Genomic DNA, 19656 nt, shown 5'->3' with positions numbered 1-19656 from the left:
AACGCGAGGAAGTATTTAGCGGAATTTTGACAGTCACAAGAAGAAGACATTTTGAAAAGTTAACATCCTACTATAAAATGGTAAATAAAATAACCTTTAGAAGTTAATCAGTACTGTGAAGCTCAAACGTCATTCAACTGTTTTCCCTCCTTCCGCTTTAAGAGTAGCTGCTATTGGAACTGCTTTGAGGGTTGGTGAGAAATGGGTGGAAAAACAGAATGGCCAGTGATCGGAATCGATCTCGGTACAACTTACTCATGTGTTGCAGTTTGGCGCCATGATCGTGTCGAAATCATAACAAATGATCAGGGTAACCGTACCACACCATCTTGGGTTGCTTTTACTGACTCTGGGCGCCTTATTGGTGAAGCTGCAAAGAATCAAGCCTCCTTGAACCCCACCAACACCATCTTTGGTAAGTTTCTTTCCCTGCTTTAACTTGTTTCATTTGCTTGCCTTATTAGAGACCGAGAGAGTGGACATTATTGTTTGTTAGGTGTAAGGTAATATAAGGAAAATAGAAACAAAACTTCTCTGCTGGCTTTCTGTCCCTTTAGCTTAGTATAGCTGTATAAGTGGCTGGAACTTGTAAAATTTATTTAATTTAACAAAGTGATGAATTTATGTTTTTGTTCAATCTAGATTCAATTATCATTACATAATTTAAATATAATTACAAGTATTGACTATATTGCTGTCAAAATTGATGAAGGTCTAGTATTGTACAATGAAGTACTTCCTCCGTTCTTTTTTTATTGCACCATATGAGGTTGGCACAAGATTTTTGGTAGTGGTAAAAAGGATGAGAGAGAAAAATAAAAATACAAGATTGCCCATGTGATGGTATACATAAAAAAAATTTAAGTGTTGAAAAGTAAGGGTATATTTGGTATTTGTAGTGTGAACACAAGTATTTATTTTTCTAAAATAGAAATGGTGCAATATTTGTGATACTTTCTAATATTTAAAAAACGGAGGAAGTATATAATTTTAGATTGCTTCGTTAAATACAACTTGAGACTTTAGAGGGTTAGATCGACTATAATTTTGTCATCCTCCACTTTTGGTAAGATAATAAGAACGTCTAATGTTTAGTTTAATTCTATATAAATTTTTGAATCTTCCTAAGGTTGCAATCTATAATATTGTGTTGGCTTTTTCAATCAATTAATTTTTTGTGATATATTCTCTACACTGCTAAGTTCTAACCACCCCCACCCCGCCCCGCGGTGACAGATGCAAAAAGGCTTATTGGTAGAAGGTTCAGTGATAAATCTGTACAAAATGACATAAGATTGTGGCCGTTTAAAGTTATTGATGGTACTGATTTTGGAAAAGAAGATAAGCCAATGATTGCGGTCTCCTATAGGGGTGAGGAGAAGAGATTTACTCCTGAGGAGGTATCTTCCATGGTTCTTAGGAAAATGAAAGATACTGCAGAGGTTTTACTTAGGAGCACAGTGAAGAACGCTGTTGTGACGGTTCCAGCTTACTTCAATGATTCCCAACGTCGGGCAACTAAAGATGCTGGAACAATTGCAGGGCTCAATGTTGTTCGTATAATCAATGAGCGAACAGCTGCTGCAATGGCCTACGGTCTTGACACAAAGGCTACTTGTGGCGACACTGATGCGACAAACATTTTAGTTTTTGACCTTGGTGGTGGGACATTTGATGTTTCGGTGGTAGTCATAGAGAAGGGGGAGTTCAAAGTCAAAGCAATAAGTGGAGAGACTCACCTAGGCGGGGTGGACTTTGACAACAGAATGGTACGTAGTTTCTTGGACGAGTTTAAGAGAAAGCACAAAAAAGATATTAGTGTGAATTCTAAGGCTCTTGGGAGATTGCGGGCTGCTTCAGAGAGAGCTAAACGGGTGCTTTCTTCAATTCCTCAAACTACTGTTGAATTTGATTGCCTTTATGAGGGGATAGATTACACATCAACTATAACTCGTGCTCGTTTTGAGAATTTAAATATTGATTTATTTAGGAAATGTGTAAACACTGTCGAAAAGTGCTTAAGTGATGCCAAGATAGAAAAACATGAAGTTCATGATGTTGTCCTTGTTGGTGGGTCAACTCGAATTCCAAAGGTTCAGCAGTTGTTGCAGGATTTCTTTGATGGAAAGGAGCTCTGCAGAAGCATGAACCCAGATGAGGCTGTTGCTTATGGTGCAGCAGTCCATGCTGCTGTGTTGAGCGGGGTTGGTAAAAGTAATAAGGATATCGTATTGTGGATGTCACACCTTTATCACTTGGTCTGGAGGATTTAACAGGGAAAATGACGGTCTTTCTTCCGAGGAACACAACCATTCCTGCAAAGATAAATCGGACTCAGGTTACTTCATCTGACAATCAGACTGCCGCCTCATTCTGTATATATGAGGGCGAGAGACCCATTGCTGAAGACAACAATTTGCTGGGCAAGTGTAGAATTTCCGGCTTTCCTGCAGCACCAAGAGGTGTCATAAAGTTTGATGTGTGTTTTGATATTGACTCTGATGGTATACTGACTGTTTCAGCAGTAGAGACGAGCACAGGAAAGAAGAACCAAATCACTATTCTCAATCACCAAGGGCGGCTTTCAAAAGATGACATAGAGAGGATGATAGAAGAGGCGGAAATATACAAGGCTCAAGATAATGAATACAGGAAGATGATTGAAGCTAAGAATGCACTTGAGAATTATGCAAACTCTATGTGGGAAGCTAATGTGAAGGTAATAGATGGTATCGAGGCGGTCAAACAGACACTGCAATGGCTGGAAGAGAATACTGATGCTATTGAGGCTTCTAAGTTTGAGGAGAAGTTGAAAGAGCTGGAAAATGTTTGTCAACATCTTCCTTCCAAGAGGGCAAAAACATGCTAGCTAGAGAATTCCTCTGCTAGCTATTGCATGTAGCAGTAATGTTAATTTTTTTTTTTTTTTGACAAAGTGTAGCAGTAATGTTAGTTCCTTTTGATTGTACATCATCAATTTTTGGTTGTTGTACTTGAAACTTAAAAATATTTGAACTGCTAGATTAGCCTAAATTTGGTTTATGCTACTTGAAGTATATTGTTGTTATTATTCAACTTTGACGTATGCTAAAATGAATCTCACTTCATGCATTCCTAGTTTCTTTTACTTTCGTTTATTCGAAATCATCTGCTTGATAAAAATATGGAAATGCAAATTTCAGCATGATAGATTATGAACTTACTAGTATATTAGTTTGATTTGTTTTTGTGTTTTCATTTTATTGTTTTATGTTGTAAACTTGTAGCCCACTAGACTCAATGTTTTTTTTTTTTTTTAAATTTTTTTTTTAATGAGCAATAGATTTAATGTTTAAATACTAGATTAGTTAACTTCTTAGGATTTTAAAGTACGATGGTTTTTCACAGTCGTACTTAGCTTAAGATGGAAAAAATAATTTTGGGAAATTCTACATTATAACCCTGAAGACTTTGAAATTCTACATTGTGTCCATCGTTTTTGAAAAGTCTACACTATAACCCCAAAGTCCACTTAGTGACTCTATTGTACCCTTGCCGTTAAGTTTCCGTTAGTATGTTTTGGCCCGACAAGCTGGCTACCTTTTTTACGGGTTTGGGCACGAGAAATTGTATTAAGGCCCGGCCCGACCCGATTTTTTATCACCTCTAATTTCAGGTCTAATAAGATTAATGTATATATAGTAGTAAAGATAAATTCAGTTAAGAAAAAATAAGTTCAGTTTAGGAAAATAAGTTTTGATAAAGTTGACCCAAGTTCAAATTACATATAAAATAAGTTTTAATAAATTCAGATAAGTTATTATAAGTCCAGCTAAGTGAAAATCATGTGAATAAAGTACACCCATACGTACTATCGTTCGTTTACAATCTTTAATATTCCAACTATCCCACTTTATCTCTTATATTATTTAATTAGGTCAATTAACTTATTTAGAATTTTGTGTGGTCAAAATGTAACCCAAAAAAGGAGAGAGATTTTTTTTATGTGCATGGTCATACTGTGTGGTCGGGCCATCGGGATTACTTGAGTTACTCGGCTAGGGTTTACCTCTCAAGTAACCCCTGATCGAGTAATCCCTAACTGAACCCCTCAAGTCAGGTATAGCCTGTCAAAAAAAAATAAATAAATTGAAATTTAGCTAAAAGATTGAAATCTCCACGCAAATTAATATCCGCGCATAAGGTATGTTGTTTATCTGATTGCTTACTTCATTTTTCATCCTTGAATTTTATTTGTTTGTTAATAAATGCTTAGTTAGTGTTTAGAATTATTATTTGTTTAAAAAGTTAAGTTGTTCTTGCAAAATCGTGTGTTATTTTATCTGATTGTTTTATGTACATCATTTTTCGTAGTTGAATTAAATTTTTTTTTTGTTTGTTATTAACGGCTTAGTTAGAGTTTAGGGTTTTAATTTTTTATTTATTTTTGCTAAAAGTTTAAATGTTTATTGCAAAATTCAGCATAATTTACAATGCTAACATTCTACTATAAATTGACAACATACCATATTCGGAACTCTGAATTTCTAATGTTTTAAAGCTTTTTCCCCCTCTTTTCTTTGTGTAGTTACTGGTTTGGGGTTTGTCTATGTAAATGGGAGAAAAGGTAGGAGAATGGCCAGTGATCGGAATAGATCTTGGTACAACTTACTCTTGTGTTGCTGTTTGGCGTCACAATCGTGTTGAAATCATAACAAATGATCAGGGTAATCGTACAACTCCGTCTTGGGTTGCTTTCACTGACTCCGGCCGCCTTATTGGTGAAGCTGCCAAGAATCAAGCAGCCTTGAACCCCATTAACACCGTCTTTGGTACATTTCTTCCTCTATCTCTCCTTGCTTTAGCTTAGTTTATTTACCTGTCAATTAGGGACGGAGGGAGCACTTAGATGTTATTACGAAGTATTACTTAGATGCAAGATTAAGGTAAAAAAATAGGACTTTTTTGGCTTTCTGTCCTTTAGCTATAATGTATTGGAAGCTGGAACTTGTAATATTGAATGACATGATAAATTGAAATTGCACTTTTGTTATAGAATTCAGGCTACAATTATTTGCATTTAGTCCAATAAAAAAATAAATCACTGATTATTATCACAATGCATGCATTTTGACAACTTTGCTGTCAAAATTAACGATGTTCAGCTGTTAATAAAATATGAGTACTTAATTTATGCTAGGGATTTTGAACTAGATTATATGTAATGAGGTTTATGCAAATCAAAGAACATCTTTTAAAGGCTTTCACTGCAGGAAGAGAAGCCATATAGCCAAGTAGGATGCTCTTACCATAGAATGAGGATTTCAATTAGGAGAACATCAGGTATTAGAGTCACCTTTGATCAGGACTAGGACCCGGACCCTTTTTTGAAAGCTATGATTGTTTTGGATTATGCTCTTACTGTTTTAAACAATTTGTATTTGAGCATTTCCTCATTGAAACACATGTAAAATCGATCCATATGTTTTGTTTGGTTATTTAGTGTGCCTTGACATCTTCCTCCCCAAAAATAAAATAAAATTGTGAACCACATATAATTATTTGCGGCTTGGTTAAGTAAAATATGCTAGCTTTGTAACATATAACCATTTTTTAAAATTTTAATGCATAATTATTGTATACCATGTAATTTGGTGTAATTATCATTGTGGATGAATTAGGTAGGTCATGACTCCTGCTTCAATGGAAATTGCATTTTCTATGCTACACCCCTTGCTCCCATGTTTGATCATCTTCCCAAATCAAAACTGGATAGGATCTTACTTTGTAAATCTTAACACCGTTGTAAATGTATGTTTGGAATAATCTCTGAGGAAGAGTTAAAGTTCTAATTTCATCTCATCTGAATAGATGTAGAGAATTGGAAGTTGGGATATGTAAAGAAATGAAATTTTCCATCACCTTTGAAATTAATGACCATGCAACAAATCCAAGGACTAGAATAAATTTATGTCAAACATAATCTTTGGTAATAATAGAATTACTTCGAACCACCTAATGTTTAGTTTTATTTGTATGTAAATGTTGAGATTTGTCTTCAGCAACAAGCCCACAATTAAAAATTATTGTATAGTTTTTACAATCAATTTTTGTAGAGTATTTTGTATTATACTAAGTTCAAACAAATTTCTTTACATGCTTATCAATGATAGATGCAAAGAGGCTTATTGGTAGAAGATTCAATGATGAAACTGTACAAAATGACATCAAATTGTGGCCATTTAAGGTTGTAAATGGTGCCAATTCAGGAAATGAAGATAAGCCTGTACTGATTCAGGTCACCTATAGAGGTGAAGAGAAAAGGTTCACACCTGAGGAGATATCTTCAATGGTCCTTGTGAAGATGAAAGATACTGCAGAGGCTTTCCTTGGTAGCACAGTAAAGAACGCTGTTGTCACAGTACCTGCATATTTTAATGACTCCCAGCGCCAGGCAACTAAAGACGCCGGAACCATTGCAGGACTCAATGTTGTCCGTATCATCAATGAGCCAACAGCTGCTGCCATTGCTTATGGTATTGACACAAAGGCTACAAGTATTGATGCTCCTTCAAAAAATGTTTTAATCTTTGACTTAGGTGGTGGGACATTTGATGTTTCTTTAGTAGGCATAGAAAAGGGGGAATTTAAAGTCAAAGCAATAAGTGGAGACACACACCTTGGCGGTGGGGACTTTGACAGCAGATCACCATTACAAACCACCAGGGGCGGCTTCAAAAGGAGGAGATAGAGAAGATGGTGCATGAGGCTGAAATATACAAGGCTCAAGATGATGAACAAAGGAAGAGGGTGAAAGCTAAGAGTGCTTTAGAGAGCTATGCCAACAGATTGTGGGAAAAAGTGAATGATTACAGTAACATGGAGATGGGAGGTAATGAGATGAAGATAAAGGATGCTGTCGATCAGATATTACAGTGGTTGGAGGAGAACTCTGAATGCGCTGGGGCTTCTGAGTTTGAGGAAAAATTGGAAGAGCTCGAAAGCTTGTGCACTTTATCCTATCCACATGCGTAGAATAGGTCTCTAAGCTCGGCTCTTGAACTACTTGGTTGTGCTCTAGAAGTACTACCTCCGTTACATATTATTTGCAATGATTAGACATTTTTCCTCTCTACTTTATGTCAAATCGTTGCAAATAATATGTAACGGATGTAGTATGCTGAATAGCTGATATGACTACAGGTTTTATTGTCCCTCTTATGAAATTATATCTAATGTTGATTGTATGTTATCAGTACTCAGTAGCTCAGTTTATTGTTTCTACTTCCATGCTGTATTTTGAGAACTTCCTCTTTATCTGATTTTGATGAACAGAGCTTCATCTTATGCTTTACTCGTGAGTCGCGACTCGTTTTGACTTTTGACTCCATCCTGTTATCCTTTCCTCTATTTTTATACTCTTTTTTTTTTTTTTTTTTTTTTTTTTTTTGGACAAAATACTCCCTTGCTTATGGTTTAAAACTCAGAGTATTTTGAATTTTTGAGTCTATATACTTCCTCTAATTTTATACGGAGTACTTGCTTATAGTATAAAACTCAAGACTATATTTTTATACTTGCTTATAGTATATAAAACTCAGACTATATACTATTTTGATACTTCCTCAATTTTTTATATACTATATGCAATAGAGACGTGTTACAAGTATAAAAAAAAATAGAGGAAGTATATAAATTGCTTCTAAAAAGTAAAAGCATCATTTTACTGCAATATGTTTGTTAATGTTCCACTTTGATCACTAAAAAGTATTGTTAAAAATATAATATATACACGAGTAGTATATTACTTCTACTTCCTCTATTTTTTTTTTATACTTGCAACACTATTTTTTTTTTTTAAATTTTTTTTTTAGAAATGCAACACGTTTCTTGTCACGTTTTCTAACATATTATTTTAATCATTAATATCTATAAATCAATTACCAATAAAAATTATAAACATATAATATTAAAATAATATTGAATCAAACAATTATAGTGAAACCTATAAAATGTGAAAAGTCAAACTGTTTTTTTTTTTTTTTTGATGCAAACGAGGGCAAGGCCCGAACAAGAACACACATTACACCACCATTCGTGGCAAAGCCACCCCCACCATATCCTCCCAAAGAAGGTTCTTTATTTCGATTGGAGGATCATCGAAATAAACCACCTTCTCTTGGAGAATAGCACCCATATTGGCAAGTTTATCCGCCACTCTATTCCCCTCCCTATAACAATGAAAAATAACAAACGAAGAACCAAAAAAATTACAAAGATTACGACAATTATTACCTAGGTGCACGCATTCTCCCTGCTGTTGGTTGGCATTGGAAATTGCTTCTACACATGCTTTGTTATCCATTTGCACTACAATGTTTGTGATGCCCACCTGTCTTGCTAGCTTGAGACCATATTCGAGAGCTAACAGTTCAGCTCTATACGAATATGACAAATACCGAAGTTAGCAGCAAAGCCCTTGACAAAGCGTCCCTCTGGATCTCTAATGACTCCTCCCCCACCAGCTAGCCCAGGAGACCCTTTCACAGCACCATCTGTGTTCAAAGTCCACCAGCCATGAGGAGGAGCTAACCAACGCACCAAAATTTCAGCTTTCTGTTTAGGACCTTGGCCCTGCTGCATCAGATGTGGCTTTGGATTGGTGAATACATTCCAGACTTCATCAACTTGGTGAAGGATAAAGTCTCCTGCTTCTTTCGGAATTTCATCTTTTTTATCAAAAACCCAACAGTTTCTCCACCTCCAAATCCACCATAAAGTGGTAGCAAAGCAAGTCGGCCATTTTTCTGACTTAATGGGATCATTCGCATCCAGGTTCTTTACTATCCATTCATTGAGATCATCAGAAAAGAAGGTAGGGAGAAGAGCCATACCACCAACTTTTTTCCAGATTTCTCGAGCTATTGAGCAGTCTCGAAGGAGATGGATCAGGGTTTCATCAGTGTTGGGGTTACACCTTGGACATGTAGGATCATCAGTGAGCTTTCTCTTCATTCTATTCGAATTGCAAAGAAGTCTATCATGTAAAGCTAGCCATAAGAAAGTGCGCACTCTCTGCTGGACTGGCAGTTTCCAAGCAAGATCCCACTTGGGGTCTCTTGGAATCACATCATCATCTCTCATTAGTTTAAGGACACTTTTAATTGTGAAGTTCCCATTAGTAGCGCCTTTCCAGTATCGAACATCATCAGCATCTGGGTTATCAACTAGAGAATACGCTGCAATTTGCTTCAATTGTTGCTCAGGGAGAAGATGAGAAAATAAATCCCATCTCCAACCGCTTTGGTGATCCCACATTTCTTCTACAATAGCTCCCTCCACAGAACTGAGAATTGTGGCAGTAGCAAACTCTCGAAGGGGTGTTTCAGAGGCCCAATTGTGCTCCCAAAACAGAGTTCTTTTACCATTACCTACGGCAACTTGCAAGCCTCGTTTAATCCAAGCAGCATTATCAATTATTCCTCGCCAAACGTTCGACATGCTAGAAGTGGGGATGAACATATCAATGTCACATCGGCCTTTGCAATATTTGGAACAAAGAACACGAGACCAAAGGGCTTGAGGTTCCTTAAGGACACGCCAACCAAGCTTTGTTAGAAAGGCAGAGTTGGCTTGTCTAGCAGATCGAAGGCCTAGACCTCCTTTATCTCTCGACAGCTGCAGTGTCTCCCACGAAAGAAGGTAAATTTTTTGCTTCTCATCCGAACTTCCCCAAATAAATCTTTTAGCTTTCCTATCAATATCATCGCAAATTGAGCGAGGTAATTTAGCAGTCTGCATAGAGTAGTTTGATAGGGTGGTGAGGGTTGATTTTGTGAGAGTGATTCGGCCTGCCAAAGACAAATATTTTGTCTTCCAACCTGTCAAGCGTCTATCAAGTTTTTCACAGAGGTGATCAAAAGTTTCCCTTGAGACACGATTTGTTAAAGTCGGCATTCCCAAATAGAAACCCAAGTCTTCTGTAGATTGCATCCCCAAGGCAGTGTTGATTTCTTCTTGATTCGAAGGTTGTATATTTCGAGAATAATACACCCTTGATTTTGGAAGACTCACTTTTTGTCCCGAAGCATGACAAAAACGATCAAGGCAATCCTTAATCACATAAGCTTGCTCCACTGAGGCCTCTGCAAAAAGGATTAAATCATCGGCAAAAAACAGATTTGAAAGTAACGGCCCACCCCTACTTGCATAAATAGGTTTCCACTTCTCATTGTAAATCGCCTCTTCGATTACTTGATTAAGCCTTTCCATACAAAGGACAAAAAGGTATGGTGAGAGGGGTTCACCTTGCCTTATGCCCCTTGAAGGATAGAAAACCTCAGTTTTTTCTCCATTCTAAAGAACTCTCATTGAGGGGGAGGTGACACACTCCATAATAACTTCAACCATGATTTGCGGGAAGTGCATCTCAAGTAAAGTATCTCTAATGAATGACCATTTAAGCCTATCGTAGGCTTTTTCAAAATCAATTTTAATGGTCATATACCCTTTTCCACCTTGCTTTCTTTTCAATGTATGAAGAACCTCTTGTACTATCACAATGTTATCCGTGATTTGTCTCCCCGGCACAAAGCTTGATTGAGATTGAGCAACAATTTTCGGAAGAACCAACTTAATTCGGTTCACAATTGCCTTTGTAATGATTTTATAAGTAACATTGCAAAGGCCAATTGGTCGAAATTGAGAAGGTAGTTCGGGATTATCAAGTTTCGGAATCAAGACTAAGAATGTTTCATTAAGAGTGTCCGGGAGACCCTTACCCTCAAGAGCTGCCAACACCATCTCATAAACATTGGGAGCCACTAAGTTCCAATTTTTCTGATATAATAGAGCTTGGAACCCATCGGGCCCCAGGGCCTTGAGAGAGCCCATATTTTGAATAACAAATTCAACGTCTGCTTTAGTATAAGGTCGACAAAGCTTGCTCCAATCTTCCTGGGAAAATTGAGGGCACAACCCTGTAGGAATGTCGATGACATTGTTGTCTTGTTCGGCAGTAAACAAGTTAGCAAAATAATTCACCACAATTTGTTTCACTTGTTCTTTGTCATGTACCCACTCAGCATTCGAATCTTTGATAGCAACTATTCTATTTCTCCATCTTCGAATTATTGTACTAAGATGGAAGAATGTAGTGTTGCGGTCACCATCTTGAATCCAATCAACCCGGGCCTTTTGATACCAAAGGATTTCCTCCTGATTAAGCACCTCATCCGGATCTCTTCTTAATCGAGCCTCCAATTTAATCAAACCCGAATCCCGACCAAGAGCCAACTTACTTTGAATTTCTTTTTTCTCGAAAAATATTGTGGAAAGTCTCTTTATTCCAATTTTGTAGGTCATTGGAAAGAGAATTCAACAAAGGAACAATTGGAGCCGAACACTGCCACTTTGATTCCAAGAATTCTGTGAATTTTTCGTGAGAAAGCCATGCCGCTTGGAACCTAAATGGTCGGTCAATGGCATCCATCGGGGCAAAGCCGTTCGAGGAGATTAAAAGAGGACAATGGTCAGATTGTAAGGCTGGTAAATGCTTGACACGGGCTGCACTAAAACGTAAGCCCCATTCAGTGTTACATAAGGTTCTGTCCAACCTGGCACTTCGTCTAGTGTTAACCGAGTTTCCTCGAGCCCAGGTATGAGAGGGGCCTGTGAATTCGACTTCAATGAGTTGATTGTCTTGAACCCAATGGTTAAAATTTCTACTCCTTCGAGAAGTTTCCGCACAACTTGAATTTCGTTCCCAATCAAATCGTGTTTCATTGAAATCACCCGCAAGAAGCCAAGGTTTGTTATTTCTTTTAGCAAAATCAGAGAGGTCACGCCACAAGTCGCGCCTATTAGAGGGGTCCGGGCTAGCATAAATTGTGGAGAAGTACCAAGGCTCTTCACCCACCTTAGTAATCTCCATGGTGATGTATTGATTAGACTGCTCAATTGGATCAATGGTGACAAGCTCCGTCTTCCAATAAACCCAAATTCCACCGCTAAATCCTTGCGCATCAACGCGAGTATGACCCGAATACCCAAGAGTGTTCCCAATTTGGGTAGCTCGGTCACCTCCCATATGTGTCTCGACAAGCGCAAGAACAATGGGCTTATTTACTCTAACTACTTCACGAAGGACCGCAAGAAATTCACAGCTCTTGGCTCCTTGAACATTCCAGACCATACACGTGATAGGAAAGGAATTAGCAACAAGATTATGATCACTATTCATAAGACCAATTGACTGTGGATAATTGGAATGGTAGGCATTAGATAGCTCTCGAAAGGCTTGATTAACTTTCCAAGGCATCCTCAGAGTCACTATGAGTTCCGGCATCATTTGCTCCGTTACCATCCATGAATGTATCTCCATTGTGATCTAGTGAATCAGGGGGTCTACCGTGCCCAAGTAGGGCTCTGTCATCGGAGCTGTTACACACAAAATTTTCTCCGGGGGGATTCGGACTGAAATTGGGTTCGGTGGTTGGGGAGACATGGGTGAAGGGTAGGGAATTTTGTGGCTCAGTGTTTTGCTTTGTCTCAGCTTTTTGGATGGCTATTGTATCGACTTCTTGGTTAGCTTGAGGAATAGCAGTTGAGTTTTCTTTTCCAGTTGATTCGAATAAGGAAGGAGTAGGGAAATTATTTGGGATAGGAATATTGGTAGAATCTGATAGAATTTTTTTTGGCTTATTTTTATCTTTTTTCTTGATTTGTTGCCAATGTTTAGCACCTCCTAAAAATTGTCCACCAATTAATGGATTTTCAGCAGATTTACCCACATTAAAGGAATTATCTTTTTGGGTAGAATCTCCTAAATTAACAGTTAACATAGGAGAATCCCTTGAGTCAAGGCTATTGCTAACAATATTTCCCAAATTAATTTCCCTGTTACTAGTTTCAGTTTCCTTATTCTGCTCCTCTAGAATCAAAAATCTCGAACCCTTTGACTTATTTTGCGCAAATTTTGCTTCATGAATTTGGCCATGATTAGGTACCACATTCTGTCTCGGTTGCTCAGTGGTTGCCGGAGCTTTCTCAGTTCTGACTGCACGCCTCCTTGGAGGTGGTTTCTTGACTAACATCCACGATCCATAATCATGCTGTTCGATGGTCGATGGAGCTACATCTTTAGCCAACTCAGGAACATTGACATTGTGTACCTCTGCATCTTCAATCATCGCAGCTTCTTTTAGAGGACAATTACCATCTTGATGCCCAATCTTGCCACAATTAAAACAAATCATTCTTAACCCTTCATATTGAATTTGCCAAAACCTTCCCTTAAGCCAGAATTTGGATAGCAAAGGTTTAGTTAAATCCAGTTCAACACTTAGTCTTGTAAATTGACCCCTTTGAGCTAGCTCTGTATTCGTATCAATTCGAATTACTTTTCTAATTTTTCCCCCAATTTTTTGGAGAAATTCTTTGTCAAAGTATTCAACAGCCAGATGAGGGATCCTAACCCAAGCAGTAAGAAATCTTAGAGGAGCATCATCTAGAATAAATTTTGGCATCCATTTGCGGATTGTGAGATAGTTATCATCGAACATCCATAGACCTTGCGTTAGCACATGATTATAGTCACCTAAATTCGAAAATCTAGCAATGAAATAATCGTGGCCAATGTCAGTGAGAACCAAACCTCCTTTTAACTCCCATTTTTTCTTCAACCTCTTCATCAATGCCATATAACCAATTTTGCTATTGAACATTTTGATTATGAGGGTGTGTTTCCATGGCTGTCGCATTCTTCGTTTTTCCTCCTTGGTCAGAAGAATCACAGGACATTTTGGGTCGTCTTGCACATCATCTGGGGGTTCGTCATCATCCGAGACATCATCATCATCTAATCCCAACTGCATTCTTTCCCTTTCCAGATGTGATTCATTGTTTAGCATATCACGAAAGGACATCGAATTGCCAGGTGCTCGATTTTCAGGTTGCAGTGGGATTGGATTCAGGGGTTGAGCAGGTTCTTTAGAGCAGTTTATGTGATTGATTTTTCTTTTGGGTTTTTTTGAGGATCGAACAAGTTGATCTTGTTCTTCAGCAGAGGTTTCCCGAGGAAGAGAGTTTTCAGGATTGATAGCATGGTTGAGAGCATTTTCCAGAAAAGCATTGAGAGTATTTTTTTCCATGAGAATCGCAATTGAAAAGTCAAACTGTTACAAGTATATAAATAAAGGAAGTATATATATTACTCTGTAACATACCACTGAACAAGTATTAAAGTAGTATTATATCAATAAAATGTGGTCTATGTAAATAAAATCTTAAAGTAAAATATGGTCAAAATTAATACTTAAAGACTTAAAGTAGAATATATAGTCAAAAGTCAAAACTTCAATTCAATTCAAATGAATACAGTAGGCCTAGTGATGAAAAGGTAGTCATAGGTATTGACCAGTTGACTGTTGACCAAACCATATCCTACATTCATAATTATTAATTACAAATTGGAAAACCATTAAAGTTTCCACCTTTTCTAATTTCTATACCCTGTTCATCTTTAAAACATCCTGCTGCTTTAATTGAGTGTAATTTGAAAATGGCAGAAAATGTTGGAGAGTGGCCAGTGATCGGAATCGATCTCGGCACAACTTACTCTTGTGTTGCTGTTTGGCGGCACAACCGTGTTGAAATCATAACCAACGACCAGGGCAACCGTACGACGCCGTCTTGGGTTGCTTTCACTGACTCCCACCGCCTCATCGGTGAAGGTGCCAAGAACCAAGCTTCTGTCAACACTGCCAATACTATCTTTGGTTTGTTTTTATTTTATCATCTATTTTCCTGCTCATTTTTTTTAGATAAAACACTCTTCTTTTTAGTTGTTATTAATTAGGACATTTATGATGTATCTTGCTTAATTATAGTATTATGTGTAAATTTATTTCCATTATTACTATGCATGTAAATGTCTAACAAAGGGATTGTTAGAGGTTTTAGTATCAAATTTATGGAGTAGTAATTGCTTTCCAAAATGAGAGCTTGATTTTCGGGTTAGGGTCTACAATTTAAGGAAATGGTTTAATTCTATATAAATGGGGGTGTTCAATTAGGGGTGATTATTCAGTGATTTAAAGGGGGAAGGGTGTTTCATAATGGGGGTGTTAGTTGATTAATTGATCCAATTTTGGAAGAATTGAATTGTGGCAATTAATGGAAATTTGTTGAATCAGTAATGCAAGAGTAAAATAGACTTATTAGGTAGTTGCTGTAATTATGAACTATAGAATTTTGAAGAGTTATTGAGATACGTGGACATCAAAGTGACAATTTTGAAATGATATACAAAGTATGTTGATTTAGCTGAATGTTTTTGAAATGATATATTTGTATGTTCATTTAGCTGAATGTTTTTTCATTTTATCTTTTGCAACGAGACGTCATTTACTTATTTGTTAACTTCTTCCCTTGGAAGCGCCTGCACATGTTGTAATTTTCCACCGAAATCTTACACAACACCCACCTGTACAATAAGTGCCTAACAAAAGACGCGCACAAGGCACATGCTATTGATAGTAGTTACCTTCAGTTTATGGTTCAATGATGTTACTAATTGCTCTTATGCTAGGTTCTCTAATCTCTATCAGCTGTTTAATGGTCTTTTTGAACTTCATTTGCTGTAAAGATTGTGTGTGTGTGTGCGCGCGCGCGCGCGCGTGCTACAATGGCTGTATAATCAGTTGGTTTGGAAATGATTTAAATGCACAGTGATACTATACTCTTTCCATTTGATCTATATCGTTCATGTAGATAATAATGTTGAGCTCATCTGCTCAAAACATTCATAATTAGTCCAGAAGCTCAGATGATTATATATTTTTTATGTTAACATTTACAGGTTTGTTCTTATTTGCTCTGTTTCCCTTACTACTTAGTTTTTTTCCCTTTTTGAATATGAGAAATTGTAGTCTTTTGATAACCTTCCCTACATGATATCAATGGCAGATGCAAAGAGGCTTATTGGTAGACAATTCAGTGATGAAAATGTACAGAAAGACATTAAGTTGTGGCCATTCAAGGTTGTAGATAGTTGTGATCTAGGAACGGAATCAAAGCCAATGATTGTGGTCTCCTACAAGGGTGAGGAGAAGAGATTCACACCTGAGGAGGTATCCTCAATGGTCTTGATGAAGATGAGAGATACTGCCGAGGCTTTCCTTGGCACCTCAGTGAAAAATGCTGTTGTCACAGTTCCAGCATACTTCAATGATTCCCAGCGTCAGGCAACAAAGGATGCAGGAACTGTTGCAGGGCTCAATGTAATTCGTATCATCAATGAGCCAACGGCTGCTGCCATGGCTTATGGTCTTGAAACAAAGGCTAATGTTGTTGATGCCCCTGCAAAAAATGTTCTAATATTTGACTTAGGTGGTGGGACATTTGATGTGTCCTTGGTAGCCATTAACAAGGGTGAATTCAAAGTTAAAGCTGTTAGTGGTGACACCCACCTAGGCGGAGAAGACTTTGATAACAGAATGGTAAGTTATCTTGTGGAGGAGTTTAAGAAGAAGCACAAAAAAGACATAAGTGACAATCATAGGGCTCTTGGAAGACTGAGAGCTGCTTCAGAGAGAGCCAAAAGGGAACTTTCCTCAATACCCCAAACAACTGTTTCGATTGATTGCCTATTTGAGGGCATTGATTTTACATGTACCATAACTCGTGCAGGTTTCGAGAGGCTGAATATAGATTTGTTCAGGATATGTGTGGACACAGTTGAAAAGTGCTTAGCTGATGCCAAGGTGGAGAAGCACGATGTTGATGATGTTGTCCTAGTTGGAGGATCAACCCGTATTCCAAAGGTTCAACAATTGTTGCAGACCTTTTTTGATGGAAAGAACCTTTGCAAAAGCATTAATCCAGATGAGGCTGTTGCTTATGGTGCAGCTGTCCATGCTGCTGTCATATGTGGTCTTAGTAGCAGTAATAAGGATATTGTTCTTGTTGACGTCATACCTTTGTCACTTGGTCTTGAGGATTATTTAGATAACATGGTTGTTGTGATCCCAAGGAATACAACCATTCCAGCCATGATGAATAAGAAATGGATAACTAAATTTGACAATCAGGCGAGAATGAGATTTTCCGTGTTTGAAGGTGAGAGGACCATTGCCAAGGACAACAATAAGTTGGGGGAGTTTGTTATTTCGGGTTTTCCTCCTGCACCGGCAGGTGCCATCACCTTTGATGTCTGCTTTGATATTGATGTTAATGGCATCCTTAACGTATCAGGAGTGGAAACAAGCACTGGAAACAGGAATCAAATTACCATCCTCAATTACCAAGGCCGGCTTTTAAAGAAAGACAAGGAGAGGATGATCAAAGAGGCTGAAAAATACAGGGCTCAAGATGAGGAGTATAGGAAGATGGTGAAAGCTAAAAATGCACTTGAGAATCATGTCAACAACATGTGGGAAACAGTATATATTTCTGGGAATATTGGGACTGTTACTTATGACAAGAAGATAAAGGATGCCATCGAGCAGACGTTTTTATGGCTGGAAGAGAATTCTGATGTTGTTACAGCTTCAAAGTTTGAGGAGAAGTTGAAGGAGCTGGAAAGCATTTGTCATCAATTTGGTTTATTAATGCTCTAAGCCGCTACAAATAGCGTATTATGTAGTGTGTACTAGTATCTATTACATGCTGAAGCTGCTACTTTCTACTCTGCCAAATTTGCTTGAAATTGCAGTATTTTGTTGTGAACATTATTACAAATACTAGAACCACTAGTAGCTGAATTGGAAGCATGTCTTCTATACTAGTAAATAGTAGTTTACTTGTTTATTTCCTTTGATACGAAGTATTTCGCAACTTGGCTCATCGAGTACTCGAGTAGGAAATTAGCCAATAAAATTCTCTTTGTGATTATGAACCATCTGCTGTGTTGAGCTTGATCAAGTTTCTGGAAATGTTTGTTTTCTGCATGTTTAATAGGTAACTATGCTCTTGTGCTTCTTTTGTATTTTTTTTCTCCAAAATGTTTTGTATTGTTTTCAATTGATTAGTTCTCCTGTGCAATATTCAAGCATGATGACTAATCAGATACGTTTTGGTTTATTTCTGAATTTGAACTCTTCTAACAAATTTCTACTTTGTAGCAAATTCTAGCCTAGAAGCTGTTAAATACTGTACATAGAATTATGAATATTGGCTGTGATGTTAGAACTAACTATTTTGATTTAGTGTTGTCGCGTGACAAAGTATTTCTGGCTTACTGCCCAATCTGTCCCGTATTGTACCCGTACACATGAACTCGTAGCAATTGCCCTTTACTTAATTAGGATTAATGGTTAAAGGGTCAATTTGCCGTTGAGACCTTGATCATCGGGCGGTAATCGTCTTATTAGCAGTGGAATGGCATAAATTGTGAAGTGCTTGATGTACTTCTTTGGTGAGATGAATTTCCTTTTTATCAAATTTATTCATAAGATTTGAAGAGGTTAATTTAATTTTTAAAATGACATTTCAATGGCAACAAAAAATATTGTAGTCATTGCAGTATTTTATTCTTCCATAGCTGGATTGCATCCCCATCAATCATGAAAATCAATAATATTATCAAAAATTTACTCTAGTGCATTTACCTAAAACCAATTTGTTCATTAGAAATTCTTATATATGACCAGCCACACAATCAAAGCAAAGCTCAAATGAACCGGGCATTATCTTGTATACATTTATTTATTTTTTGTAAGAATGTATAATGTTACTTGTATAATAAACTAACTTAGGTCCTACAACGCACAAATTTTTTTTTTTTTTTTTTTTTTTAGAGAGAGGCACAAGGGCGAGGGTGAGAATCAATCTTGCTATTATCTTCTTAAATCGGGAAGAAAGGTTTAACCACTTGAGCTATTCCTCACTCTCGATGCACATTTATTCTAAACTTATTAAGGAATTAAAAAGATTTTGTAGTACAACCACTTTTTATAAAGTAAATTTTGTAAGGAATACCTAGCCTTAATCAAATATAATTAGTCATATAGGCGGTATAACTCATGATCGACTTTATGTAATCACAAATTGGCACAAACGTTATAGTTTCTCCAATCGTATTCATGTCATTCTCAAAAGTTCAACAATATTTTCCACTCAGTCACGCCTACGCTTAATTAAACTTTCGGGAAGAAAGAAAATATAATATAAAAATATAGATTTTGTGGCCGTGACCACTAATGTCATCACGAAAACTGAGAAATCCTTAATTGAAATGCGGCATAATATGTTCTTATTTTCACTTATTTTAAGTCTAATAAGTTCAAATAAGAAATAATTCTAATAAGAGTTATCCAAGTACACATTACAACTAAAATAAGTTTTAATAAGATCACATAAATTTTAATAAGTGAAAATTAGGTGAATACATGCCCTAAGTAATAATGCTCTTTTCCTCTCAAGTCTCAACTACTTCAAGGATGAAACAAATTAAAATTCAAACAAAACCTGATTTTCACACACAAGAACCACATATTATTACATTGCAATCTCTTCTCCAAGATTACAAGAAAACTCCAAATACAAACCTAAAACACACTAATACAATGATATAAATAAAGAATATAACAAGTATATTGGCTCAGCCAGCATCTGAAACTCTGAAAGGCTATTGGAGCCGACGAACCCTAACAAAAAAATTTACAAGAAGAAACTTAT

General features: G+C 37.0%; 2 protein-coding genes and 1 pseudogene across 2 annotated transcripts; all 3 read left to right on the top strand.

The window, feature by feature from the left end:
- Positions 1-201: 201 nt before the first annotated feature.
- On the top strand, positions 202-2978 carry LOC145638121 (heat shock cognate 70 kDa protein-like; annotated as a pseudogene).
- A 1356-nt stretch (positions 2979-4334) lies between these two features.
- On the top strand, positions 4335-6730 carry LOC145640511 (heat shock cognate 70 kDa protein 1-like). The gene is made up of 2 exons (XM_081691780.1): positions 4335-4811; positions 6153-6730. Exons 1-2 carry the CDS (start codon positions 4595-4597, stop codon positions 6728-6730), a joined length of 795 nt encoding a protein of 264 aa, XP_081547906.1. The 5' UTR covers positions 4335-4594.
- Positions 6731-14522: 7792 nt separating this feature from the next.
- Positions 14523-17787, top strand: LOC145638120 (heat shock cognate 70 kDa protein-like). The gene is made up of 2 exons (XM_081689080.1): positions 14523-14756; positions 15946-17787. Exons 1-2 carry the CDS (start codon positions 14540-14542, stop codon positions 17595-17597), a joined length of 1869 nt encoding a protein of 622 aa, XP_081545206.1. The 5' UTR covers positions 14523-14539; the 3' UTR covers positions 17598-17787.
- The last annotated feature ends 1869 nt before the right edge of the window (positions 17788-19656 follow it).

The sequence above is a fragment of the Chenopodium album genome, chromosome 7 (assembly GCF_948465745.1).
Source record: "Chenopodium album chromosome 7, dcCheAlbu1.1, whole genome shotgun sequence".
Lineage (NCBI taxonomy): Eukaryota > Viridiplantae > Streptophyta > Magnoliopsida > Caryophyllales > Amaranthaceae > Chenopodium > Chenopodium album.
Note: the sequence above shows the minus strand (reverse complement) of the source record. Positions and strands in the feature narration are given on the sequence as shown.

Bases quoted from the DNA above. Each gene is read 5' to 3' on its own strand.
- LOC145640511 (XM_081691780.1), top strand. From the start codon at position 4,595: ATGGGAGAAAAGGTAGGAGAATGGCCAGTGATCGGAATAGATCTTGGT. The intron at 4,812-6,152 runs GTACATTTCTTC...TATCAATGATAG, and splicing joins CCCCATTAACACCGTCTTTG to ATGCAAAGAGGCTTATTGGT.
- LOC145638120 (XM_081689080.1), top strand. From the start codon at position 14,540: ATGGCAGAAAATGTTGGAGAGTGGCCAGTGATCGGAATCGATCTCGGC. The intron at 14,757-15,945 runs GTTTGTTTTTAT...TATCAATGGCAG, and splicing joins CACTGCCAATACTATCTTTG to ATGCAAAGAGGCTTATTGGT.